At 53.9% G+C, this 22,315-nt stretch overlaps 1 protein-coding gene across 1 annotated transcript; it reads right to left on the bottom strand.

Annotated features, from left to right (window-relative positions):
* Positions 1-441: 441 nt before the first annotated feature.
* Positions 442-4,531, bottom strand: VSX1 (visual system homeobox 1). The gene is made up of 5 exons (XM_074988384.1): positions 4,147-4,531; positions 3,486-3,564; positions 3,142-3,265; positions 1,395-1,575; positions 442-716 (listed from the first exon to the last, which is right to left on the bottom strand). Exons 1-5 carry the CDS (start codon positions 4,529-4,531, stop codon positions 442-444), a joined length of 1,044 nt encoding a protein of 347 aa, XP_074844485.1.
* Between the last annotated feature and the right edge of the window lie 17,784 nt (positions 4,532-22,315).

Below are 22,315 nucleotides of genomic sequence, written 5' to 3'. Positions count from 1 at the left end.
AACAGCTGCATATTTGAAACAAAGAATTGTCACTCTGGGGCGTACCCAAGACTTCCCAGTACCCGTGGGAATGCAACTTCTGAAGCGTGTCTGTTACACCCTGCCCCACCAGGCTCCAGACAGAACAACTCCACACTGGCTCATACTCCTGGCTGGCAGGCCGACGTCCTTCAGTTGCTTGTGTTACTGAAGGAAAGGAAGGTTTCCCCCATTTAGCACTCGAGCGGCCCACGAGTCAGCGGCATTTTCTCCCCAGCACTTTCCAACCTTGCCCAGAGCTCTGGTTATACAAACACACCACTTTAAAGTTGGGGGTGGGGAGGGGATCTTGGCTGGCTCCAGTATGAAAAGGGCTCAAAGTCCTGTCACATTTTGTATGAATTGTCTGACAAATAACTAATAAATAGCTCTGTCTTTCCAAAGTGCTCCAGGTCTCATTTCCTAGCGCCCCTCCCCTCCCCTGCCCCCTGAGGCTGGTGCGCCTTGTCCTGTCCCTCTCCTCAAAGCACTCTTCTTCTCCCGCCTTGCTGGGCTGGAGAGGTCCATGGCAGTATCTTCACAACAGGCCGCAGAGCTGAGGTTGTCACCAGAGCACCTTTGGGTATCTGCTGGCTTCCGTTTCACTTCCTCCTTGGCACCTTCCAGCCTCCAGCCATCTGGCACCTGCTCCTCACTCGCCAGCTTCGTTGTAGCGTCCAGGGATTTTTTGTGCATCCCTTCAAGTGTGCAGAAGAGTGAGCGAATGCAATGAGTTGCTTACATCCACCCGGGACAGCAGAGAGCCCTGGGCCTACTGGCTTCTCAGGAACACCCAGCTCGGTGGTGCCCTGGCCTTCTCCTTGCCTCACCTGCCAGGAATTCCCTTACGGGTGGCCCCAAAGCCAGTGATGTCAGCAGGAAGCATCTGTCTGACCTCACAGGGTTTGTGGGGCTCGCCTGCCCGTTGTCTGCCTGCAGTCCGTGAGTTCTCTGGGCTCTGCGGCCTGTGTTATTGACGTGTCAGTGTATGCTGAGACGGGTCTGTCTCCACTCAGCAGCTCTGCGGCACTACCCTAACCCAGTTGTTTGGCACCTATTGGAAAAGGCCCTTCGCCCCGTGCTCAGCTTTCACTGGCACATGTGTTAACACTAAACAAGACAGGTGCAGGAGGGTTTGCCTGACTCAGGGCTCAGCTTGTGACAGGTGAGACCCACGAGCCCAGCCCATGAGTACTGTACAGCAACCCCGGGTCACCCGTCCAGCTCAGCTCGGAAACAGCCCCTCAAAGCACATCGGCACAGACGGCTTCGCTAGGGCCCTGACACCCCCACAAGAAGATGGCAAGTTTGGAAGGAAGGGAGAGGCTGAGCCTCTCACCAGCCCCCCGCAGCGCGTGGCCCATGCACTGTCTTACCCAGCAGCCAGGGTGCGCAGGAGCCCACCAGGCCACTCTTGGCCGAGTTGAGGACGGACTCCGGCAGCGGGATGGAGTGCCGCACCATGGCCCCGTAGAGCCCGTACTCGGCCATGACGCTGCTCCGGCCCCAGCGCTTCTCACGCTTCCGCCACTTGGCTCTTCGGTTCTGAAACCAGACCTGTGGGGCAAGGCCGGGGAGGGTGTGCGTGTGTCCAGCAGTTTGCACGTGTGTGTGTGGGATCATGTTGGTGTTCAGACAGGGGTGTCCAGGTGTGAGTCAGCGAGGTGTTGTCCGGTGGGTGTGTCAGAGGGGTGTTGTCCGGTGGGTGTGTCAGAGGGGTGTTGTCCGGTGGGTGGGTGGATGGGTGTCAGAGGGATGTTGTCCAGTGGGTGGGTGGATGGGTGTCAGAGGGGTGTTGTCCAGTTGGTAGATAGGTATCAGAGGGGTGTTGTCCAGTGAGTGGATGGGTGTCAAAGGATTGTTGTCCAGTGGGTGGATGGGTGTCAGACGGGTGTTGTCCGGTGGGTAGATGGGTGTCAGAGGGGTGTTGTCCAGTTGGTGGGTTGGTCATAGAGGGGTGTGGTCCAGTGGGTGGGTGTCAGAGAGGTGTCAGCCAGTGGGTGGGTGGGTGGGTTGGTTGGTGTCAGAGGGGGAGTTGGCCGGTGGGAGTCAAAGGGGTGTTGTCCAGTGGGTGTGTGGGTGGGTGTCAGGGGGTGTTGCCCAGTGGGTGGGTGTCAGAGGATTATTGTCCAGTGGGTATGGGTGTTTCAGAGGGGTGTTATCCAGTGGGCGTGTGTGTTGGGAAACAGAGAGAGAGAGAGAGAGCGTGCGTTAGAGAGCTCCTTATATGAGGTTATTGCGTCTGGGCAGGCTCTTCAGTTCGAGTCTGTGCTCAGCTCTTTGCCCGGCTGGTGCCCACAGGGAGTGGAGGAACAGGGACCGAGGAAGAGTGGCCAGCGTAGCCATCTCCTCTGTGCTGGGTGCACTGCAACCCTTTTATGCTTCTGGGATAAGGTGCCTCACTCTGTCTCTGCACAAACAGGGCTCTTGGGGAGTGGTCCCTGCTCCCCCACAACTGTACGTCTGCAGCCCCAACGGCTGCTCCTCTAAAGGGGTTCTTAGACCAGCCCTGGCCCACCTCGCTCTCCGGCTCTTACGGAGTCAGTGCCAGAACTCCTTGAACTGCGGGGGATGGGGACCAAGCCCAGCTCTAGCCTTTTCGCTGGTTGCAGTAACTGGGTCACTTGAGGCAAGGCAGGGAGCTTCAGCCCAGTGGCTGCTGAATCAGGGGCCTAAGCAGTGGGATCCTGCCCAGCCTAGCCTGGCATCTAGGGGAGGGCATGGAGAGCAGCGCCAGGACAGTGCCCAGGCAGTGCCAGGCCCTGAGTGGCTGCAGGCTGCTCCCTGCCGGGAGGGTGCCCAGGCAGTGCCAGGCCCTGAGCAGCTGCAGGCTGCTCCCTGCCAGGAGGGTGCCCAGGCAGTGCCAGGCCCTGAGCGGCTGCAGGCTGCTCCCTGCCGGGCGGGCGCCCAGGCAGTGCCAGGCCCTGAGCGGCTGCAGGCTGCTCCCTGCCAGGAGGGCGCCCAGGCAGTGCCAGGCCCTGAGCGGCTGCAGGCTGCTCCCTGCCGGGCGGGCACCCATGGCTGCAGCCGGGAAGCGGGAGGCTCTGGGCAGTGGCAGTGGCTGCTGGGGTGTGCAGGTGACAGCCGAGAGCGCTCCGACAGCCCGGCCTGGTGAGGGCGCACCTGGATCCTGTCCTCGGGCAGCTCCGTTTTCATGGCCAGCACCTCCCTGGCGCACACGTCGGGGTAATGAGCCTCGCTGAACGCCGTCTCCAGCTCCTCCAGCTGCCGCGCAGTGAACACCGTCCTGGGGGGGCGCGGGGCGTTACTGGCCGCTCCCCGGCCGGGACGCTCCCCGCTGACCCCCTGCACCGGGTGGCCGGGCGGCCGCTCCCGTCTCAGCCCGGCTCCGGGAAGCCCTCCGGCTGCCCCGGGGACGTGGGTGGCCGCTCCCGAGCCGCTGTGGCCAGGGCCCGGCCCGCTCCCGGGCGCTCCCCAGGCCGCCCTGCCCCGGGCGCGGCGGGTACCTGTGCCGGCGCTTCTTCCTCTTCGCCTGCGAGGCCGAGGTCCTCAGCTCGCCCGTGGCCGCGGCCGGGCTGTCCGCGTCTGGGCGCAGCGGGAGGGAAAGGCGCTGAGCCGGGCGAGGGGCAAGCGGGCTGCGCAGCTGCTACCGCCCGGCGCCGACGCGGCAGGGGCCGAGGGCAGCTCCCCGCGGGCGGGGGGCGCTCAGCTGCGATGGGCCTCGGCCTGGCTCGGCGGGAGGTCGCACGTGGGGAGCCGCCGGGGGGCTGCGGGCACCGGGCCCGACCGCTAGGGCGTCCGCCCCAGGCAGGGCGCCGGCCGGAGCCTGGGCAGCCCGCGGGGAGCCCGGGGCAGAGCGGCTGCGGGGGAGCCGGGCGGGAGTGCGGCGAGGGCTGCAAGGGGGCCGGGCTGGGCTGGAGGGGGGCCGGGCGGGGCGCGCCCCGGGGCTGGGCCGGGCTGGGCTGGGCTGGAGGGGGGCCGGGCGGGGCGCGCCCCGGGGCTGGGCCGGGCTGGGCTGGGCTGGAGGGGGGCCGGGCGGGGCGCGCCCCGGGGCTGGGCCGGGCTGGGCTGGGCTGGAGGGGGGCCGGGCGGGGCGCGCCCCGGGGCTGGGCCGGGCTGGGCTGGGCTGGAGGGGGGCCGGGCGGGACGGGAGCCGGGGGCGCTTACCCGAAGCGCTGTCCTGGCGCCCACCGGCGGGCGGCGCGGGGTGCCGGGGCGGCTCGGCCCGTGGCTGCAGGAAGGGGAGATGCGCCGGCAGCAGGCAGGGGGCCCCGGCCGGGGGCGGCGCCCCGAAGCCGCACAAGAAGCCCAAGCCCAGGGGCAGGGAGCCGCCGCCGAGAGACACCGCCCCGAGGCCGGCCCCGGCGCCCTCGCCCCCCGAGCTGCCCACCGGGCCGGCCGGCGGCTGCAGCTCCGCCTCCAGCCCCAGCAGGTCGGTGATGGCGAAGCCCTTGGAGCGCAGGGCCGGGGCCGCCAGCCGGGCCGCCTTCTCGCTGGGCACCGGCGCCTGGCCCTGGGCTCTGCCCTCGGCGGGCTCCTCCCGGCCCGTCATGCTGCCGCCGCGCCGGAACGGACGGGGCCGGGCTGCCCGGAGCCTTTTATGGCGCGGCGCGCAGGGGGGTCGGGAGGGGCGGGCCGGCCCCAGGCCCAGGGGATTAATCGCCGCCGGGGCCGCGCCCGCCCACCCCGCTGCTCCAGCTGACCCCGGCCCCTGCCTGGGCCGCCGCCGCCCCCGAGCCCCGCGCCGCGCTCCCGGCCCGTGCGCCCTGGGCGCGCCGGGGAGTTTGTGCCCCTGGGGCTGCCGGGCCCCGAGCGCGGGGTGCCCGTCTGTGCCTCCTGGCCGGCGCCAGGGCTCTGCAGGGCTCCGGACTCGGGGAACGGAAGCCGAGGGGCGCACGCCGCTGCCGCAGCCTGGGGGGCGGGCCGGTTTCGCGCCCCAAGCTCTGCCGGCGCTGCGCTCTGGGGTGGCGAGGTCCGGGTGGCGGCACCGGACAGGAGGCGAGTCCTGCCTGCGGCGGGACGGGACGGGAAGAGCCCGTGGGCAGCCCTGAGCCCGGCCCCGGACCTAGCGGGCGGCCGGGTCCGCAGCTGCTCCCGGGATTAGCACAACAGGGACTTGCCTTGGGGATAATTGGAAGGGCCGGAGCCTCGGGGCCGCTCTGCCCGGGGAGGGTCCCCTGGCGTTGGGGCCCGGCGGCTCCAGGGTAAGGAGCCCCCGGCCGGGTTCGCTCGCTCCGGGCCGCTCCTCTGCGGCCAGAGCGGCAAGCGCCGGAGCCGCCCCCGGTGGCGGACGGGCCGTGACCCCGCTCGCCCTGCGCGGCGCGGCGCTGTGCCCGGCGCACGGGGAACCGCGGCTCTTCCCCTGGGGGCGCTGGGCAGCGCCCTGGGAGGCGGGGACCGGGGGCGGGTCGCTGCGGCGGGAGGCTGAGCCCTGCCAGGTGCCCGGGCAGAGTCCCGGGGCGGGCGGGGATGGCTCCGAAGCCGGGTCTGCCCCGGGAGAGCTCCGGCCCCAGCGACAGCCGCTCGGCTGGGGGAGAGACGCGGTGTAGCGCTGCGGCCGCCAGAGCGGCGATTTCTCACACGCGCGCGCGCACAGCACGTGCAGCCACTGGCCGGGTACGCCTCGAGCTCTGCACACCTGTCACCTGTGTGCTTTGCACGCCCACCCCCCTGCGCGCCTACCGCCCGTGCACTTTGCACGCCTAACACGGTGCACATTCATCACGCACACGGCGCTGCACGCCTAACTCCAGTGCACTGGGCACACCTCACGCGCGTTTTGCACGCCCACGTGCAGAGCAGGACGCGGGGCTCCCCCAGCCTCTGGCCGGTGACGCGGGAAAGGCGGCGCTGAGATCGGCTCGGCGAAGGGGCTGAGCCGGGATTAGACTAATCAGTAAATGTGTCTCTGCTCCTTGTTCCCCGGGGCAGGTTTCCAGGCGCTTCTCCCACGCCGAAAGATCATTAACCCTTTAAAGAGCAGAACAGCGAACGTCGCCCCCGCGCCGGTCCCCGCGCCCCCCAAGGCGGCCCGGGCAGCTCCCGGCTCTGCGGGGCCAGGACCGGCGGGGCGGGGCTGGGCAGCTGCCTAGCACTGTGCACGCCTCACACCCCTGCGGTCTGCACACCCACCACCCGCACTGCCGCGCACGCCTCACGCCCCTGCGGTTTGCACACCCACCACCCGCACTGCCGCGCACGCCTCACACCCCTGCGGTTTGCACGCCCACCACCCGCACTGCCGCGCGCGCCTCACACCCCTGCGGTTTGCACGCCCACCACCCGCACTGCCGCGCACGCCTCACACCCCTGCGGTCTGCACACCCACCACCCGCACTGCCGCGCACGCCTCACATCCCTGCGGTTTGCACACCCACCACCCGCACTGCCGCGCACGCCTCACACCCCTGCGGTCTGCACACCCACCACCCGCACTGCCGCGCACGCCTCACATCCCTGCGGTTTGCACGCCCACCACCCGCACTGCCGCGCGCGCCTCACACCCCTGCGGTTTGCACGCCCACCACCCGCACTGCCGCGCACGCCTCACATCCCTGCGGTTTGCACGCCCACCACCCGCACTGCCGCGCGCGCCTCACACCCCTGCGGTCTGCACACCCACCACCTGCACTGCCGCGCACGCCTCACACCCCTGCGGTCTGCACACCCACCACCCGCACTGCCGCGCACGCCTCACACCCCTGCGGTCTGCACACCCACCACCCGCACTGCCGCGCACGCCTCACGCCCCTGCGGTTTGCACACCCACCACCCGCACTGCCGCGCACGCCTCACACCCCTGCGGTTTGCACGCCCACCACCCGCACTGCCGCGCGCGCCTCACACCCCTGCGGTTTGCACGCCCACCACCCGCACTGCCGCGCACGCCTCACACCCCTGCGGTCTGCACACCCACCACCCGCACTGCCGCGCACGCCTCACATCCCTGCGGTTTGCACACCCACCACCCGCACTGCCGCGCACGCCTCACACCCCTGCGGTCTGCACACCCACCACCCGCACTGCCGCGCACGCCTCACATCCCTGCGGTTTGCACGCCCACCACCCGCACTGCCGCGCGCGCCTCACACCCCTGCGGTTTGCACGCCCACCACCCGCACTGCCGCGCACAGCCTCACATCCCTGCGGTTTGCACGCCCACCACCCGCACTGCCGCGCGCGCCTCACACCCCTGCGGTCTGCACACCCACCACCTGCACTGCCGCGCACGCCTCACACCCCTGCGGTCTGCACACCCACCACCCGCACTGCCGCGCACGCCTCACACCCCTGCGGTCTGCACACCCACCACCCGCACTGCCGCGCACGCCTCTCACCCCTGCGGTCTGCACACCCACCACCCGCACTGCCGCGCACGCCTCACACCCCTGCGGTCCGCACACCCACCACCCGCACTGCCGCGCACGCCTCACACCCCTGCGGTCTGCACACCCACCACCCGCACTGCCGCGCACGCCTCACACCCCTGCGGTCTGCACACCCACCACCCGCACTGCCGCGCACGCCTCTCACCCCTGCGGTCTGCACACCCACCACCCGCACTGCCATGCACGCCTCACACCCATGTGTGTTGTGCACAACTCATGCACACTGCCGTGCACACCTCACACCCATGCAGTTTGTACATCCATCACCCGCACTGCCATGCACACCTCACACCTGTGTGTTTTGTACCTACCACCCACACCACATTGTGCGCGGGGCCTGGCTGGGAAACCCCAGGTGTCACAGGGTCCAGAGCTCTATACCTGCCATCTGCCCAGCCCCGTCACAGGGTGTGGGGTCCCCAGGCCCTGCACCTTTAGCCACAACCGGACAGGACTCTCACTCAGCAGGGAGAGGAGAAGGGTTATTAGGTGACAGAGACACAGCGCTGCACTGACTTAGCATAGAAATCAGAAGGTGTCAGCACAATTCATCTTGGGGAGTGGGGGCTGATCCAGGGCCCCAGAACCTCCTTCTTCCCTCTCCAGCCAGAGGGGACTTCCCAACGCCAATGCCCTCAGTGGTTTGAGCACGAAGTCCCTTCCAATTCTACGATATGTGTATTGCCGTATGTGTGTAACTCCATGCGAGTGCCTCAGTTTCCCTACGCATGGCATCAATGCTCAGTTGGAAGTGGGAGTTGGAATCACAAGACTGGAAGGGACCTCAGAAGGTCATCTTGTCCTGCCCCCTGCCCAAAGCAGGATCAACCCCCACTAAGTCATCCCAGTCAGGACCTTGTCAAGCCTGGACTTAAAAACCTCAAAGGATGGAGAATCCACCCCCTCTTTCAGTAATGCATTCCAGTGCTTCACCACCCTCCTGGGGAAACAGTTTTTCCTAATATCCAACCTACACCTCTCCCTCTGTAGCTTCTGGCCATTGCTCCTTGTTCTGCCATCTGACACCGAGAACAGTTTCTCTCCATCTTCTTTAGAGCTCCCCTTCAGGAAGTTGAAGGCTGCTACTAAATCACCACTAAATCTTCTCTTCTGTAAACTAAACAAGCCCAAATCCCTCAGGCTCTTCTCATAGGTCATGTGCTCCAGACCCTTAACCATTTTTGTTGCCCTCTGCTGAACCTGCTCTAGTACATCCACATCCTTTCTGGAGTGTGGGGCCCACAACTGGACACAATATTCCAGATGTGGCCTCACCAATACCGAACAGAGGGAATAACCACTTCTCTAGATCTGCTCAAAATGCTCCTCCTAATGCACCCTAGTATGCCCTTAGCCTTCCTGGCTATAAGGGCACACTGTTTACTCATATCCAGCCTTCCACCTACTATAACCCCTAGGTTCCTTTCTGTTGTACTGCTGCTGAGCCAGTTGGTCCCCAGCCTATAACAATGTTTGGGATTCTTCCATCCCAGGTGCAGGACTCTGCACTTCTCCTTTTTGAACCACATCAGATTTCTTTTGGCTCACTCCTCCAATTTATCCAGTATCGGAGGGGTAGCCATGTTAGTCTGGATCTGTAACAGCAACGAAGGGTCCTGTGGCACCTTATAGACTAACAGAAAAGTTTTGAGCATGAGCTTTCATGAGCACAGACTCTCTTCTACTGAAGACTCACCAGCATCTGATGAAGTGAGTCTGTGGTCACGAAAGCTCATGCTCAAAACTCTTCTGTTAGTCTATAAGGTGCCACAGGACCCTTCGTTGCTGTTACAGTTTATCCAGGACACTCTGGATCCTATCTCTACCCTCCAATGTATCTACCCCCCTCCCCAGCTTAGTGTCATCTGTAAACTTGCTGAGGGTGCAATCCAGTCCCTTGTCCAGGTCATTAATAAATATGTTGAACAACACCAGCCCCAGAACTGAGCCTTGCAGCACTCCGCTTGAAACCAACCCCCATCCAGATATTGAGCCATTGACCACTACCCGTTGGGCCCAGCTGTCAAGCCAGCTATAAGACCAAGGATCCAATCCACACTTCCTTATCTTATGGACAAGAATGCTGTGGGAGACTGTACCAAAAGCTTTGCTGAAGTCAAGGTGTATCACATCCACTGACTTCCCCATGTCCACAGAGCCTGTTACCTCATCACAGAAGTTAATCAGGTTGCTCAGGCACAACTTACCCTTGGTGAATCCATACTGAGTTGCAGTGACATGACTTCCCACAGATAGACAATGGCGCTCCATAGGCCTTGTAGCCTATGCAACCAGGTTACAGCTTTCTTCCCTGAGAAACAGGACAAAGGAGGGAGGAGAGGCCTGGCTGGTTTGAACTGGAACTGGGCTGTTGATGGGGGAGAAAGGGGGGCCAGGGCCCCAGCTTGAGGACCCCTCTGGGTCCCCTCTCCCCAGGATGGATTGTACTGACGGCTTCTGCTCCCTGTCCTGACAAGTCTGTTCTACATGGTGTCCCTGTCAACTAATAACCTTTGTGTTCTCCCTGCTAAATGAGAGTCACGTCTGACTGTGAGTGGGGTGCAGGGCTTGGCAATCCATGACACCCAACACTACTCTTCACCACCATGAACTGCATCAGCCAGGGCAATTCCAGCCCCTTTTTGGACCCTGCTGCCCATATAGGTCAGGGGACACCCAGTGGCAATGCAGTCCAGAGGGTGATTACACATAGAGCCAAAAAGGATAGTGAGAAGAAATGGTCTTTGTTGACATGGGTGGGATTGCACCAAAACATCCTTAATCTAGGGACTGTCACTGCCCCCAGAACCAGGCTGTCTAGTAGTGGGACTCAGGGCTCCCTACAAGGCATATGGCCCTTTGGGCGGGGTACAGGGTGACAAGAGACATCCCTGTGTTACTAATTGTGCAGGTACTGCTGGCTGAAGGGGGCTGCTGAGAAGTGCTCAGTAGAGCGGGCTGAATATTTCTTTGGTGGGAGAGGGGATGGCAGCAGCCCAGGGGTTGGGGAACAGACATGCCTTATGATTTTTCATTTCATTTTGCAGAACTGCCTCCCACCTCACCCCCACCTGCACCCCCCACATACACCTCACCTGTGAACTAGCTGCCAGATCACCTGAGTGACTTTCAAGGGGTATTTACATCAGCACACATGATTCTATTTCCTATTTCCCTTGGCTTGTGAATATCTCGGTAACATCAAGCACTGCCTTCCAGTACCTCTTCTTTTAAAATCTCTCAGTCCTCATTTGCAGACCCAGTGAAATACCACTTCCCTTCCCACAACTATACAAACAGATTTATAACCATGGATGTGTAGTCACTTATCTGGAAATGATCTTAGGCATAGAAAAAGGAGGCTGGGTAAAAGCATAGCTAGAAAGGGGATGGGACAGTTTAGGGGATTAGTAACAGGATAAGAAGCTTTCACCTCCAAGACAGTAGTTTAGTTCTGAACCAGGTCAGTACCAGCCGGCAGCTTCTCTTCGGCCTGAGTGAAATGAGCTGGTGATTCTAGCCAAAGCCCTTGCGAAGAGACAGCCACCTAAACAGTCATCATTCCTAGCAGAGAGGGCCAAGTCCTGCCATATGGAGTATAGCAGCAACATGTTCCCCCTCCTACCACTCCCCCTATTCCTGCATAGACACGGGCTGTGAACCCACTCTGCCCCATTGCCACACAGAGAATGGACATGGAGAAGTTTGAGGTTAAGCTGGAGAAAGAAAAGCCTGTGCTGGGCTCTGACAGAACCAGGCCGTGGTGGCTGTGAGGTCCCAGCGGAGGGAAGGCTGACAGTCAGGAGCTGCCATAGGGCGTGCTGGGCTCTGACAGAGCCAGGCTGTGAGGTCCCAGTGTGTTTTGGCTCCTTCAGGCACCTGCATTTTGGCCCCCTTCTGAAATCTGCTGCCATCGCCTTCCAGCTCTCCTTCGAAACTCCTGGGTCAGTGGGACTCATGCAGCTGTCCTTGTTTCCAAACAGTGTCCAGGCCAGCACCCCAGAGCAGTAGCTGAGCCGCATGGGGTCTCTGTCATACCATAAAGGACACAATTGACAAGGCGCTGCAGTTATGTTGGGTGCCAATGCTGCAGACTGCTGAGCCATCGAGAACGCTGCCCAGCACACACGGGACAGCATTGTGTTGGCTGCATGAAGCTCCGAGGGGTGGTAGGGTCTAATAGAGAGGGTACTAGCCTAACACTCAGATCACCTTATTTTTGTCAGGTGTTCCATGGACTGCTCTTGGATAGGACTTTTAGCACCTACTGCTCCTAATATTTCATTGTGCCTCGCAGAAGTGTTTCTTCACTCTCCTATGCTGCTCTTCGTTCATTTTATTATTGACTGTTCCATTCCAGCTGTGTTATTTCTGGGCCTTGCCCACAGTCAGAGCATGGGCACTAGTAATATGATTAAACCAGTGACACACAAGTAAAACAATTCCATGCAGACTCTTGTAGCAGAGACCACTCACCACTGGTCAAACCAATGGTCCTGCCTTGAGCAAGGGGTTGGATGTGATGACCTCCTGAAGAAGAAAGTCGGGTGGCGGAGTGGTACTATATGTGAAGGATAATATAGAATCAAATGAAGTAAAAATCCTAAAGGAATCAAAATGTTCCATAGAATCATTATGGATAACAATTCATTCCTCTAATATGAATATGGCATTAGGAATATATTATCGACCACCTAACCAGGACAGTGATAGTGATGCTGAAATGATAAGGGAGATTAGAGAGGCTATCAAAATAAAAAACACAGTAATAATAGGAGATTTCAATTATCCCCATATTGATTGGGTGCATGTCACCTCAGGACGGGATTCAGAGATTAAATTTCTTGATGCCTTAAATGACTGCTTCTTGGAGCAGCTAGTACAGGAACCCACAAGGGGAGAGTCGATTCTCGATCTAGTCTTGACTGGAACGCAGGATCTGGTCCAAGAGGTAACTGTTACTGGACCGCTTGGAAATAGTGACCACAATATAATAACTTTTAATATTCCTGTGTTGGGAAGAACACCGCAGCGGTCAAACACTCTGGCATTTAATTTCAAAAAGGGGAATTACACTAAAATGAGGAAGCTAGTTAAACAGAAACTAAAAGGTAGAGTAATTAAACTAAAATCCCTGGAAGCTGCATGGAAACTGTTTAAAGACACCATACTAGAGGCCCAACTTAAATGTACACCCCAAATAAAAAAACACAGTAAGAGACCTAACAAAGAACCACCATGGCTAAACAGCCATGTTAAAAAGGCAGTGAGAGAGAAAAGGGCAGCTTTTAAAAAGTGGAAGTCAAATCCTAGTGAGGAAAATAGAAAGGAACATAAACACTCCCAAATTAAGTGTCATAATGTAGTAAGAAAAGCCAAAAAAGAGTTTGAGGAACAGCTAGCCAAAAATTCAAAAAACGATAGTAAAATGTTTTTTAAATACATTAGAAGCAGGAAGCCTGCTAAAAAAGTAGTGGGGCCCTTGGATGATAAAGATATAAAAGGAGCGATCAAGGAAGACAGTGCCATTGCGGAGCGATTAAATGATTTCTTTGCTTCAGTCTTCACGGCTGAAGATGTTACAGAGGTTCCTAAATCTGAGCCAGCCTTTTTAGGTGACAAATCTGAGGAACTCACTCAGATTGAAGTGACATTAGAGGAGGTTTTGGAATTAATTGATAAGCTGAATAGTAACAAGTCTCCAGGACCAGACAGCATTCACCCAAGGGTTCTGAAAGAACTCAAATGTGAAATTGCGGAGTTATTAACAGTGGTTTGTAACCTATCCTTTAAATCCACTTTGGTACCAAATGACTGGAAGACGGCCAGTATAACACCAATATTTAAAAAAGGCTCTAGAGGAGATCCTGGCAATTATAGACCAATAAGTTTAACATCAGTACCAGGCAAATTAGTAGAAACACTAGTAAAGAGTAAAATTGCAAGGCACATAGAAGAGCACGAATTGTTGGGCAAAAGTCAGCATGGTTTCTGCAGAGGGAAGTCGTGTCTAACTAATCTATTAGAATTCTTTGAAGGGGTTAATAAACATGCGGACAAGGGGCACCCAGTGGACATAATATACCTAGATTTCCAGAAAGCCTTTGACACGGTCCCACACCAAAGGCTTTTATGTAAATTAGGTGGTCATGGGATAGGAGGAAAGGTCCTTTCATGGATCGGGAATTGGTTAAAAGACAGAAAACAAAGGGTGGGAATAAATGGTAAATTTTCACAATGGAGGAGGGTAACTAGTGGTGTTCCCCAGGGGTCAGTCCTGGGACCGATCCTGTTCAACTTGTTCATCAATGATCTAGAAAATGAGGTAAGCAGTGAGGTGGCAAAGTTTGCAGATGACACCAAGTTGTTCAGGACAGTCAAAACCAAAAGGGATTGTGAAGAACTACAAAAAGATCTCAGCAAACTGAGTGATTGGGCAGCAAAATGGCAAATGAAATTTAATGTGGGTAAGTGTAAGGTAATGCATGTTGGAAAAAATAACCCAAATTACACGTACTACATGATGGGGTCAAATTTAGCTACGACAGATCAGGAAAGGGATCTTGGAGTTATAGTGGATAGTTCTCTGAAGACATCCACGCAGTGTGCAGCGGCAGTTAGTAAGGCAAATAGGATGTTAGGAATTATTAAAAAAGGGATCGATAGTAAGACAAAAGATATCATACTTCCCCTATATAAAACTATGGTACGCCCACATCTCGAGTTCTGCGTGCAGATGTGGTCTCCTCACCTCAAAAAAGATATATTGGCATTAGAAAAGGTTCAGAAAAGGGCGACTAGGATGATTAGGGGCTTGGAAAGGGTCCCATATGGGGAGAGGCTAGAGAGACTGGGACTTTTCAGTTTGGAAAAAAGGCGATTGAGGGGCGATATGATAGAGGTATATAAAATCATGAATGGTGTGGAGAAAGTGAATATAGAAAAATTATTTACCTTTTCCCATAATACAAGAACTAGGGGACACCAAATGAAATTGATGGGTAGTAGGTTCAAAACTAATAAAAGGAAATTTTTCTTCACACAGCGCACAGTCAACCTGTGGAACTCCTTGCCCGAGGAGGCTGTGAAGGCCAGGACTCTATTAGGGTTTAAAAAAGAGCTTAATAAATTTTTGCAGGTTAGGTCCATAAATGGCTATTAGCCAGGGATAAAGTATGGTGCCCTAGCCTTCAGAACAAGGGCAGGAGATGGATGGCAGGAGATAAATCACTTGATCATTGTCTTCTGTTCTCCTTCTCTGGGGCACCTGGCATTGGCCACCGTCGGCAGATGGGATGCTGGGCTGGATGGACCTTTGGTCTGACCCAGTATGGCCATTCTTATGTTCTTATGTTCTTATGTTCAGTGGTCACCTGTTCACTCACACATCTGGCTCCAACCCAAACTCCAGGAAAGCCAGGGAAAATAGCTAAGCCAGGCTCTGGAAGCCAGCACATCCAAACTCTGTCAAACCAAGGGGCAGGAGGGAATGCCACAAGCAAGGGTCCTTCACTGAGCTTGCCCTGTAGAAGCACAGGTGGGGAAATCTGCCATCTGGATGCCACCTCCCCAGATCCCTGGACCGTTCTGACACATCGCCGGTTTACCAGCATTGGTGGGGGAGCCCCACCAGTGAAGGAAGCTCCTACAGTAAGGGAAGAGGAGGATATTGACGTGTTGTCCTGAAGCCATTGTTCTCAGGGTGTTATGGTTATGACTTCTTTCCACTGCAAATATACTTGGATTCGGCGATCTACACCTGAACAACAGCAAGAGTAAAATGCATGAACCAAGTAGCAGCCCATCAAAGAGCTTACCAGTGTAGCAGGGCCAGCCAACCATTGCAAAGGGCAGCTGGGGACAGCCATGCCAAAGGGCTTTTAAGTCAGTCCCAGATCTTTTGGACACAAGTCTGGTTTCCACTCACGCCACCTGGTACATTTGATCCTGCCTCAGCACTGAGGGATAAACTACTTGTATCACACTGTTTCTTCCAGCCCTACTTTCTAGGATTGTTGTAAGTCATAGCAGCCTTTTGGCTGATCTAACCTATAACACTGTCAATAGCTCCAAGGAACTGCAGTAAAATCCAAGGATCAGTCATGCCATCTTTCCCATGCCATACTCCTCATGCAAAGGGTGACCTCACCCCACAGGAACAGTCACCGGTGAAGCAGAATATGACTTCTGTGACTCAGCCCAGGTTGTGGCCTGTAGCTTCTAGTTAAGGTATAAGGTTATGGGATAGTCATGCACATACAAGGATGTGTGTGAGTTAGTGTGTGTATAATGTGCAGGGTTGGCAGATACAGACAGACTATTAACAACCCTGTGTCCTCTGGTTCTGTGACAAAACTCTTTCTCAGGTGCTACCAATCAGTAGTTCTTGGCCCCGCTGTTACCAGAGATGAGGTGTGCACAGCACTGTGAACCAGTCATGAAAAGCAACAGGGAAATCTCAGAATGAGTTTTTTTATGATGGCAAAACTAGCTCCCTGCCTGCAGCCTCATGCTGGTTCCACGGGTACTAGCTTTGTTCCTCACAGCAGACAATTGGCTCTTGAGGCCAGACAGACAAGAAGACACAGGAAAGCAAGTGTGGAATTGTCAGAGGTGCTCAGCTTTAGCCCAGCTCTGCTCCCCCTTTAGTCAATGGGAGGGCAACTTAATTTCAGCTATTACAGAAGATGAAACATGAGTGATACTTAAACACCTGACCTAAAGGCTTCACTCAAGACCCTGCTTTGCAAGCATTGTTCAGGGGTTCCACTTGCAATCCATTCCTGTGATGCAAAGACACATCTGTCTCAGTAAGCACTGGCTGTAAACACATTAAATTGGTCTTGATAAAAATCTAGTGGGAGTCCTAATTCTGCATCAGCCAGTTATTTCCCCCGTCTATTCAGCACCCCCACTACACAGCCCCACTAATTCCTGGTAATAGATTTCTTTCTTAAGACGTTTGATTAAAAGCAGAAGAGCAGTCATGACTTAAATGGACTTTAAAAGCAAACCATGTGTTGATGCACAGGACTTTTACATCTGGAGTGTCACAGATTAATCAAACCATTGGAAAGTCCTGTAACAAGACAGCTGTCACAGAAGTCCTGAGTAGATCTTCTAATTAATTCCTAGCAAAAAACACAACAAACAAATGAACATCCAGCACCACACCTAACCTGAAGAAGAATAGAAAGAACTCAAAGAATGTTTTCTTAGTTAGGTGTATAAAGCTAAGGCATAGGTACCAAGTTCACACTCCGAATGTTGCTCACAATTATTTGTAATCACAAGAGGAACTGGAGGCAATTCAGTGGGGGGGGTGACAGTGTGGTTCAGTGCTGTTAAGCCAACAGGATTGCTCCCTCCCTGTGCATAAAGATAAATTTGTGCAAAAGGTTTTGGAGGAAAATCCACCAATATCTGAAGTTTTAAATGTTTTTTGTTTCAGTCATACAAAAAGGTTAGCAGTGATTGGGAGACTAAGATAGTGAACACGGGCACAAGTGGTGTAGGATTTGAAGGTAAAATAGGGAAAGAACATTAAGAATCACTTAGACAATTCAGCAGGGTCTGATGAAAATGCCTTCAAAATACTTAAGGACTTGGTTGAAAAGCATTAGGGGTCATCTTTGGGAATTCATGGAGGATGGCAAAGATACCAGAGGCCTGGAAAAGGCAAATACAGAAGCCTTATACTTATCTATAAAAAGCAGTATAAGGATAACCCAGGGAATTCGAGACCACCCCACTTAACTTCAGTACCTGGAAAGATAATGAAGCAGATCAACTAGTTTGTCAGCACATAGAACATGCAAAAATCCTGTCAAATCAACCTAAGACCCTTCTTTGACAGGCTAACAGGACTTGTGGATGGAGGGAAATGGTAGAAGGGGTATTTTTTGACTTTCATTATGTTCTGGGATTGTGTCACGTGACACTCTCATAAACAAACTAGGGCAATATAGCCTAGACATACACGAACCTCCGATGAAGTAGGTGAAGAACTGGCTAAAAAGCATATTGAGAGTAACTATCAGTAGTTCACAATCAAGCTGGATGGGCATGCGGAGTGGAATCCTGTTGAGCTCTAGCCTGGGTCTGGTTCATTTCAATATCTTCATCGATTATCTGGATGATGGCACAGAGAGCACACGTAGAACGCTTGCAGATCACACCAAGTTGGGCGGGAGCGCACATGCTCTGGAGGATGGGATTAAAATTCAAAATGATGCTGAATGCTTGAGAAATGGTCTGAATTCAATAAGATGAAATTCAGTGGACACAAGCACTTGCACAAACACAAAATGGGAAGTGACAGTGTAGGAAGGATTACCACCGAAAGGAATCTGCGGGTCAGAGTGGGCCGCAAGCTAAGCATGAGCCAACAGTGTGACACAGTTGCAAGAAAGGCAAACATCATTCTGGGATGTATTCACAAGAATGGTGCAAGCAAGACATGGGAGGTAATTCTTCCAGTATACTCTGGGCTAAGTCCTCAGCTGGAGGGCTGTCTTCACTTCTGGGGCAACTCTTCAGGAGAGAAGCAGACAAATTGGAGCAAGTCCAGAGAAGAAGTACAAAAATAATTAAAGATCTAGAAGGCACAATCTATGGGGAAAGGTTGGGAAAAGCAGGTTTGTTTAGCCATGAAAAGAGCTGACCAAGAGGCAACATGAGATAGGAGTCATAAAGTACATAAAAGGGTGTCGCAAGGGGAAGGTAGAAAAGTGCTCTTGTTAGCATTTGAGGACAGGAGAAGAAACAATGGGCTTTAGCTGCAGCCAGGGATATTTAGTTAGATTAGGAAGAACTTTCTGTTGGGATGGTGGAATTTCCATCCCTTGAGGTTTTTAAATCGTTGGCATGTTGGCTGGATGATTTAGTTGGGGTGGTCCTGTTTTGAGCAAGATGTTGGACTTGATGACCTCTTGAGGTCACTTCCAACCCTATGAGTCCATGATTCTATGATTAAGCACTGAAACAAATTGCCCAGGAATAGACCTAGAGATTAGTGGGAGGAAAGCCGGAGGGGCCAAAGGGGGCAACTGTCCTGGGACCCGGCAATTCAAAAGGGTCTGGGGTTACCGTGGCAGTGGCAGTAGCCAGAGCCATGGGCCCTTTAAATTGCCACCAACGTGTCAGGCAGTTGCTATTGGCAGCTCTAACTGCTACTTAAGTCCAATGTTTAGGCACCAACGAGACCCTCAAAACCCCATTCAGCTGTGACCTAACATTGCAGGGATCAAAGCTCCCTAGGCACCCAAGTTTCTGCCAGCGAAGTCTGAGGCACACACCTGTACAGCTTCCCAGATCACATACCCCACCACACTTGCCTGCAGGGCCTGACCTGGAAGGTGTTCTCAGAGCATACCTGTGCACCTACAGCCCTCAAGCAGCAGAGGCATGTGCTTTTAATGCTGTAGCTCCCAGCTTCCCACCCTGCAGCCCTCAGTTTACTCTGGTGTTTTCTGCTGTGTAGCTATTTCGCAAACATCCATGTACAGAACCTATGGCCCAGCTGCAGGCTCCGTCTTACACCAAGCTGTGGGCCAGACTTATGGGGGAGCAAGATTCAAATTCAGCAGTACGTTTTCCACCCCAGAGTCTGTGTTAGCTGTCACAGTTGTGACACGTCACAGACCACCAGGAGTGATGACACTCTGCCCTGTCTTCTACAAAAGGCACACATTTCCCTCAGCACCAGCCAGCTACTGGGACCCTGATCCTGAGCTCTCTGAAGTTGGTACACAGACTACACTGACTTCTGTGGGCTTTGGATCAGGCCCTACAGCTGTTGCAAATAGTTAGTGGAAAAACTAGCTAGCTGCAAGTTCAGTTGTTGTTTGTGCTAGCTTACCACTTACTAGAACTAATTGCAAGGAGCGTAAGAGCTGTGCCTCTGAGTGTGCTTGGAGAGTCTGGGGCCCAAGGCAGAGCTGGGCTGTAGGCATCCAACAGTGAACAGCCACAAACTAGCTGAAAGACTGTCCACTTCAATTACCTCAACAGAGCTACTCTTTCACTGCAGTATGCTTGTCCAACTGCCTTATTTTATTATTTTTGATCACTCATCCAAAATGTGCTAATTAAACTGAAATCATCCAGTCAATTAAAGAAACTCTCATTAAAGCAAAAAAAAAGTAAATAAATAAATAAAGAAGAAAACAAAAATAATGGCAGGGAAAAGAAGGCTATCCAACCGGCAGCCACACACAATAGCTGCCAAGTTCATTACGTCAGTATCCCAGGAAGGAGCAATGGACATCTTCCCTATGGGGTCCAGATTCCCAAAGTACAACTCTCCAATCATGGGAATCTTGCCATCTAAAGATCAAATAACAACTAACCATTCCTCTGTAGCATGTGTGGAGCCCACAGAGCTAGTCCTAATGCCCAGCACACCTTTTCTACTTGTGAGAGTGGGGCTTGAGTGCATTTTAATCCTCTGAAAACTTCCCATTGACTGGGGTGCTCCAACTGCCCCACTCACACAAAAATATTAGCCTAAAAGCTTCCAAATGCCAGGGAAAAGAAAAGTAACAGTGGTGTATGAGCCTGGTTCAAAGCCCATTGAAATCAAGGAGAAGCTCTCAGCTGAAAGGTGGCCCCAACTCCCTTCCCCATCAAGCAAGCTTGCAAAGTTTGACACAAACAGCTGGCAGATAGCGTAAGTCTTGTGGGAGCCCCAGACAGACTTCAGCCTCATTGTTGAAGGTGCGGGTCGCAGACTCTCCTCAGTCACACTTGAAAATGGGAGAGAGTTCAGCTAGGTATGGCCAAGTTCTTTACCTCCCCAGACCAGTTCATCCACCTCTCACCAGCAGGCAGAGCATTCTGAGACCTCATGGAATTATTTCTCTTCCTCAGCCAACAGGAGCTGCGTGGGGCTGTACCGGAGGAAACTCAGGTAATTAAAGCATCTGGTGCCCCAACAGGAGCTAACCCTGGCAAACCACGTCCAGCCCCCTGGCTGCTTTTTGCCCACCCATATGAAAGATCAATACAGCAAATCCAGTCTGTTCCTTATTGCTGTATCATCCATCCCCATTCACTCCCAGCCTATCTGGTTTGTTCTGTTCACTGACCCTTCACTTAGCTACATGACTTTTGTTCTGTAATGGACATGTGCTCTTGGCTGTATACTGCCCATTTTATATGCTGCTTACTAACACCACAAACTGCGAAGACTTATGCACATGCCTAACCAAGAGAGGTCACAGGAGACCAAATGTGCAAAGTTAAGCATGTGTGTCTTTGCAGTATTAGTGCCCAAATCCAAAGTAAAGATTTTGAAAGGAATATATTGGGACGGTACAGCCGGTTATGTCAGAGTCCTCTAACATTTGATGAGAGACTATTTTTATGAAGCGTTATGAATATTTTGTGATGCTGTAGAGAGACTCAGTTATCCACTGTAAGTAGAAGTGGTTGGGAAAAAAAGAGGGATTACTTAACAAAAAATATTGATTTTATTTTTAAAAATCTAAAATTCCCAGATTTTCACATTTTCAAAATCCAAAGTATTTTGCCTAGAACTGTAGATGGTCAAACCATGGGGAAATCAGTGAAAAATATGTCAACACGTCATTGACTTTTTGACAATCCAGGTTGAACCTCTCTTGTCTGGAACTGTCTTGTCCAGCAACATCAGTAATCCAGCAGGATTTTAGTGAGCCAGACAACCACTTATCATGGGCGTGGCCAAGTTTTCCCGTGTTGCCATAAAGTTTGTTTACAGCCACCAGTTCTGTCTGCCATTGCTCTGTGCTGTTATTTAGTCGTAATTTACCCCTAAATGTCTTCTAAGAGCTGAGTAAGCAGTGCAAGTGTTGGTAATGCTGCTAGACAATATTAACTTACCATAGTTCAGCAAATTCTCTTTCCGGCATTGGTCAAGTCCCAAGGGTGCCAGACTAGAGTGGTTCAATCTGTAGGCTGTATTTCTAGGTGTATACATGTCATCCTTGCAACTTTGTATCTTCAGCTGTACTAGTTATAAGACATTGCAAGTAACATGTCAGGATTTGCTGTAGGATGTAAGAGTTAGTATTATAGTGTATATTGGAAACAAGCCCGTCAGCAGAAAATCAGGGTTTTAGCATCTCCTAGTAAGTCATTACATCAGCTCAGTAACAGAAAGGCTCTGTACTCCTCTGAACCATTTCTTGACTTTGGCCTGGTGTGAGTCCAGTTCTCAATGGTTAATTTGATCAAGCTAGTTAGCCAGTAGTGTCATCAGCATGTAATTTCCCAAAACCTCTTCAATTGCTCCTGGAAAGCCAGTGCATCCCACTACAATCTGCTGTGGTGCAAAATGCTTGTGCTGTGTTTCGATCAATGTGTTCCTCCTATGCTGTGCAAAATCTGCTTATCGCGTTGGATGCAAGTGTCGAAAAGCAATCTTCTTGAGTGTTCCACTGAGTAGCACGGGGAAGCCAAGGTATCAACCAACCCTGGGGCTAATGGCAGCTGCAGGAGAATGTTTGAACTTACAGGATATGCTCTAGAGCTTGGGGTGGGGGTGAGGGTTGGGAGAGAGTTGTCAACTTAGGATGACTGTACCTGAGTTCTCCCATTTTCTCCATTATATTTTCACAGCCTGAGCAAATGAAGGAAATCATAGCAATGTGCTTCTCCCTTCATGGATGTGAGTCACCATTATCAGGACATTTCTAATGTTCAACCAACTCTCTTGCAATAATGTCAATCCTTCTACATTTAGTTCTTCTTTAACGCTTCCTCTGTTTCTTTGCTTGTGGTATCTAATGGTGGGACCTGTGACCTTAACTTTCTCTGAAGGAGCATATCTAGAGCAAAGGCCTTCAGTTATTTCTTCAGACTCTTCATTCTTCCTATGTGGAAGTTCTTATATTTAACATATAAGAAGGTGGCAAGATTCCTATGGAGCTTCATTCTTTACTTTGGCTGTCATTTTTATGGGGTGA

Source organism: Carettochelys insculpta, chromosome 3, assembly GCF_033958435.1.
Source record: "Carettochelys insculpta isolate YL-2023 chromosome 3, ASM3395843v1, whole genome shotgun sequence".
In the NCBI taxonomy this organism is placed as follows: Eukaryota; Metazoa; Chordata; order Testudines; family Carettochelyidae; genus Carettochelys; species Carettochelys insculpta.
Note: the sequence above shows the minus strand (reverse complement) of the source record. Positions and strands in the feature narration are given on the sequence as shown.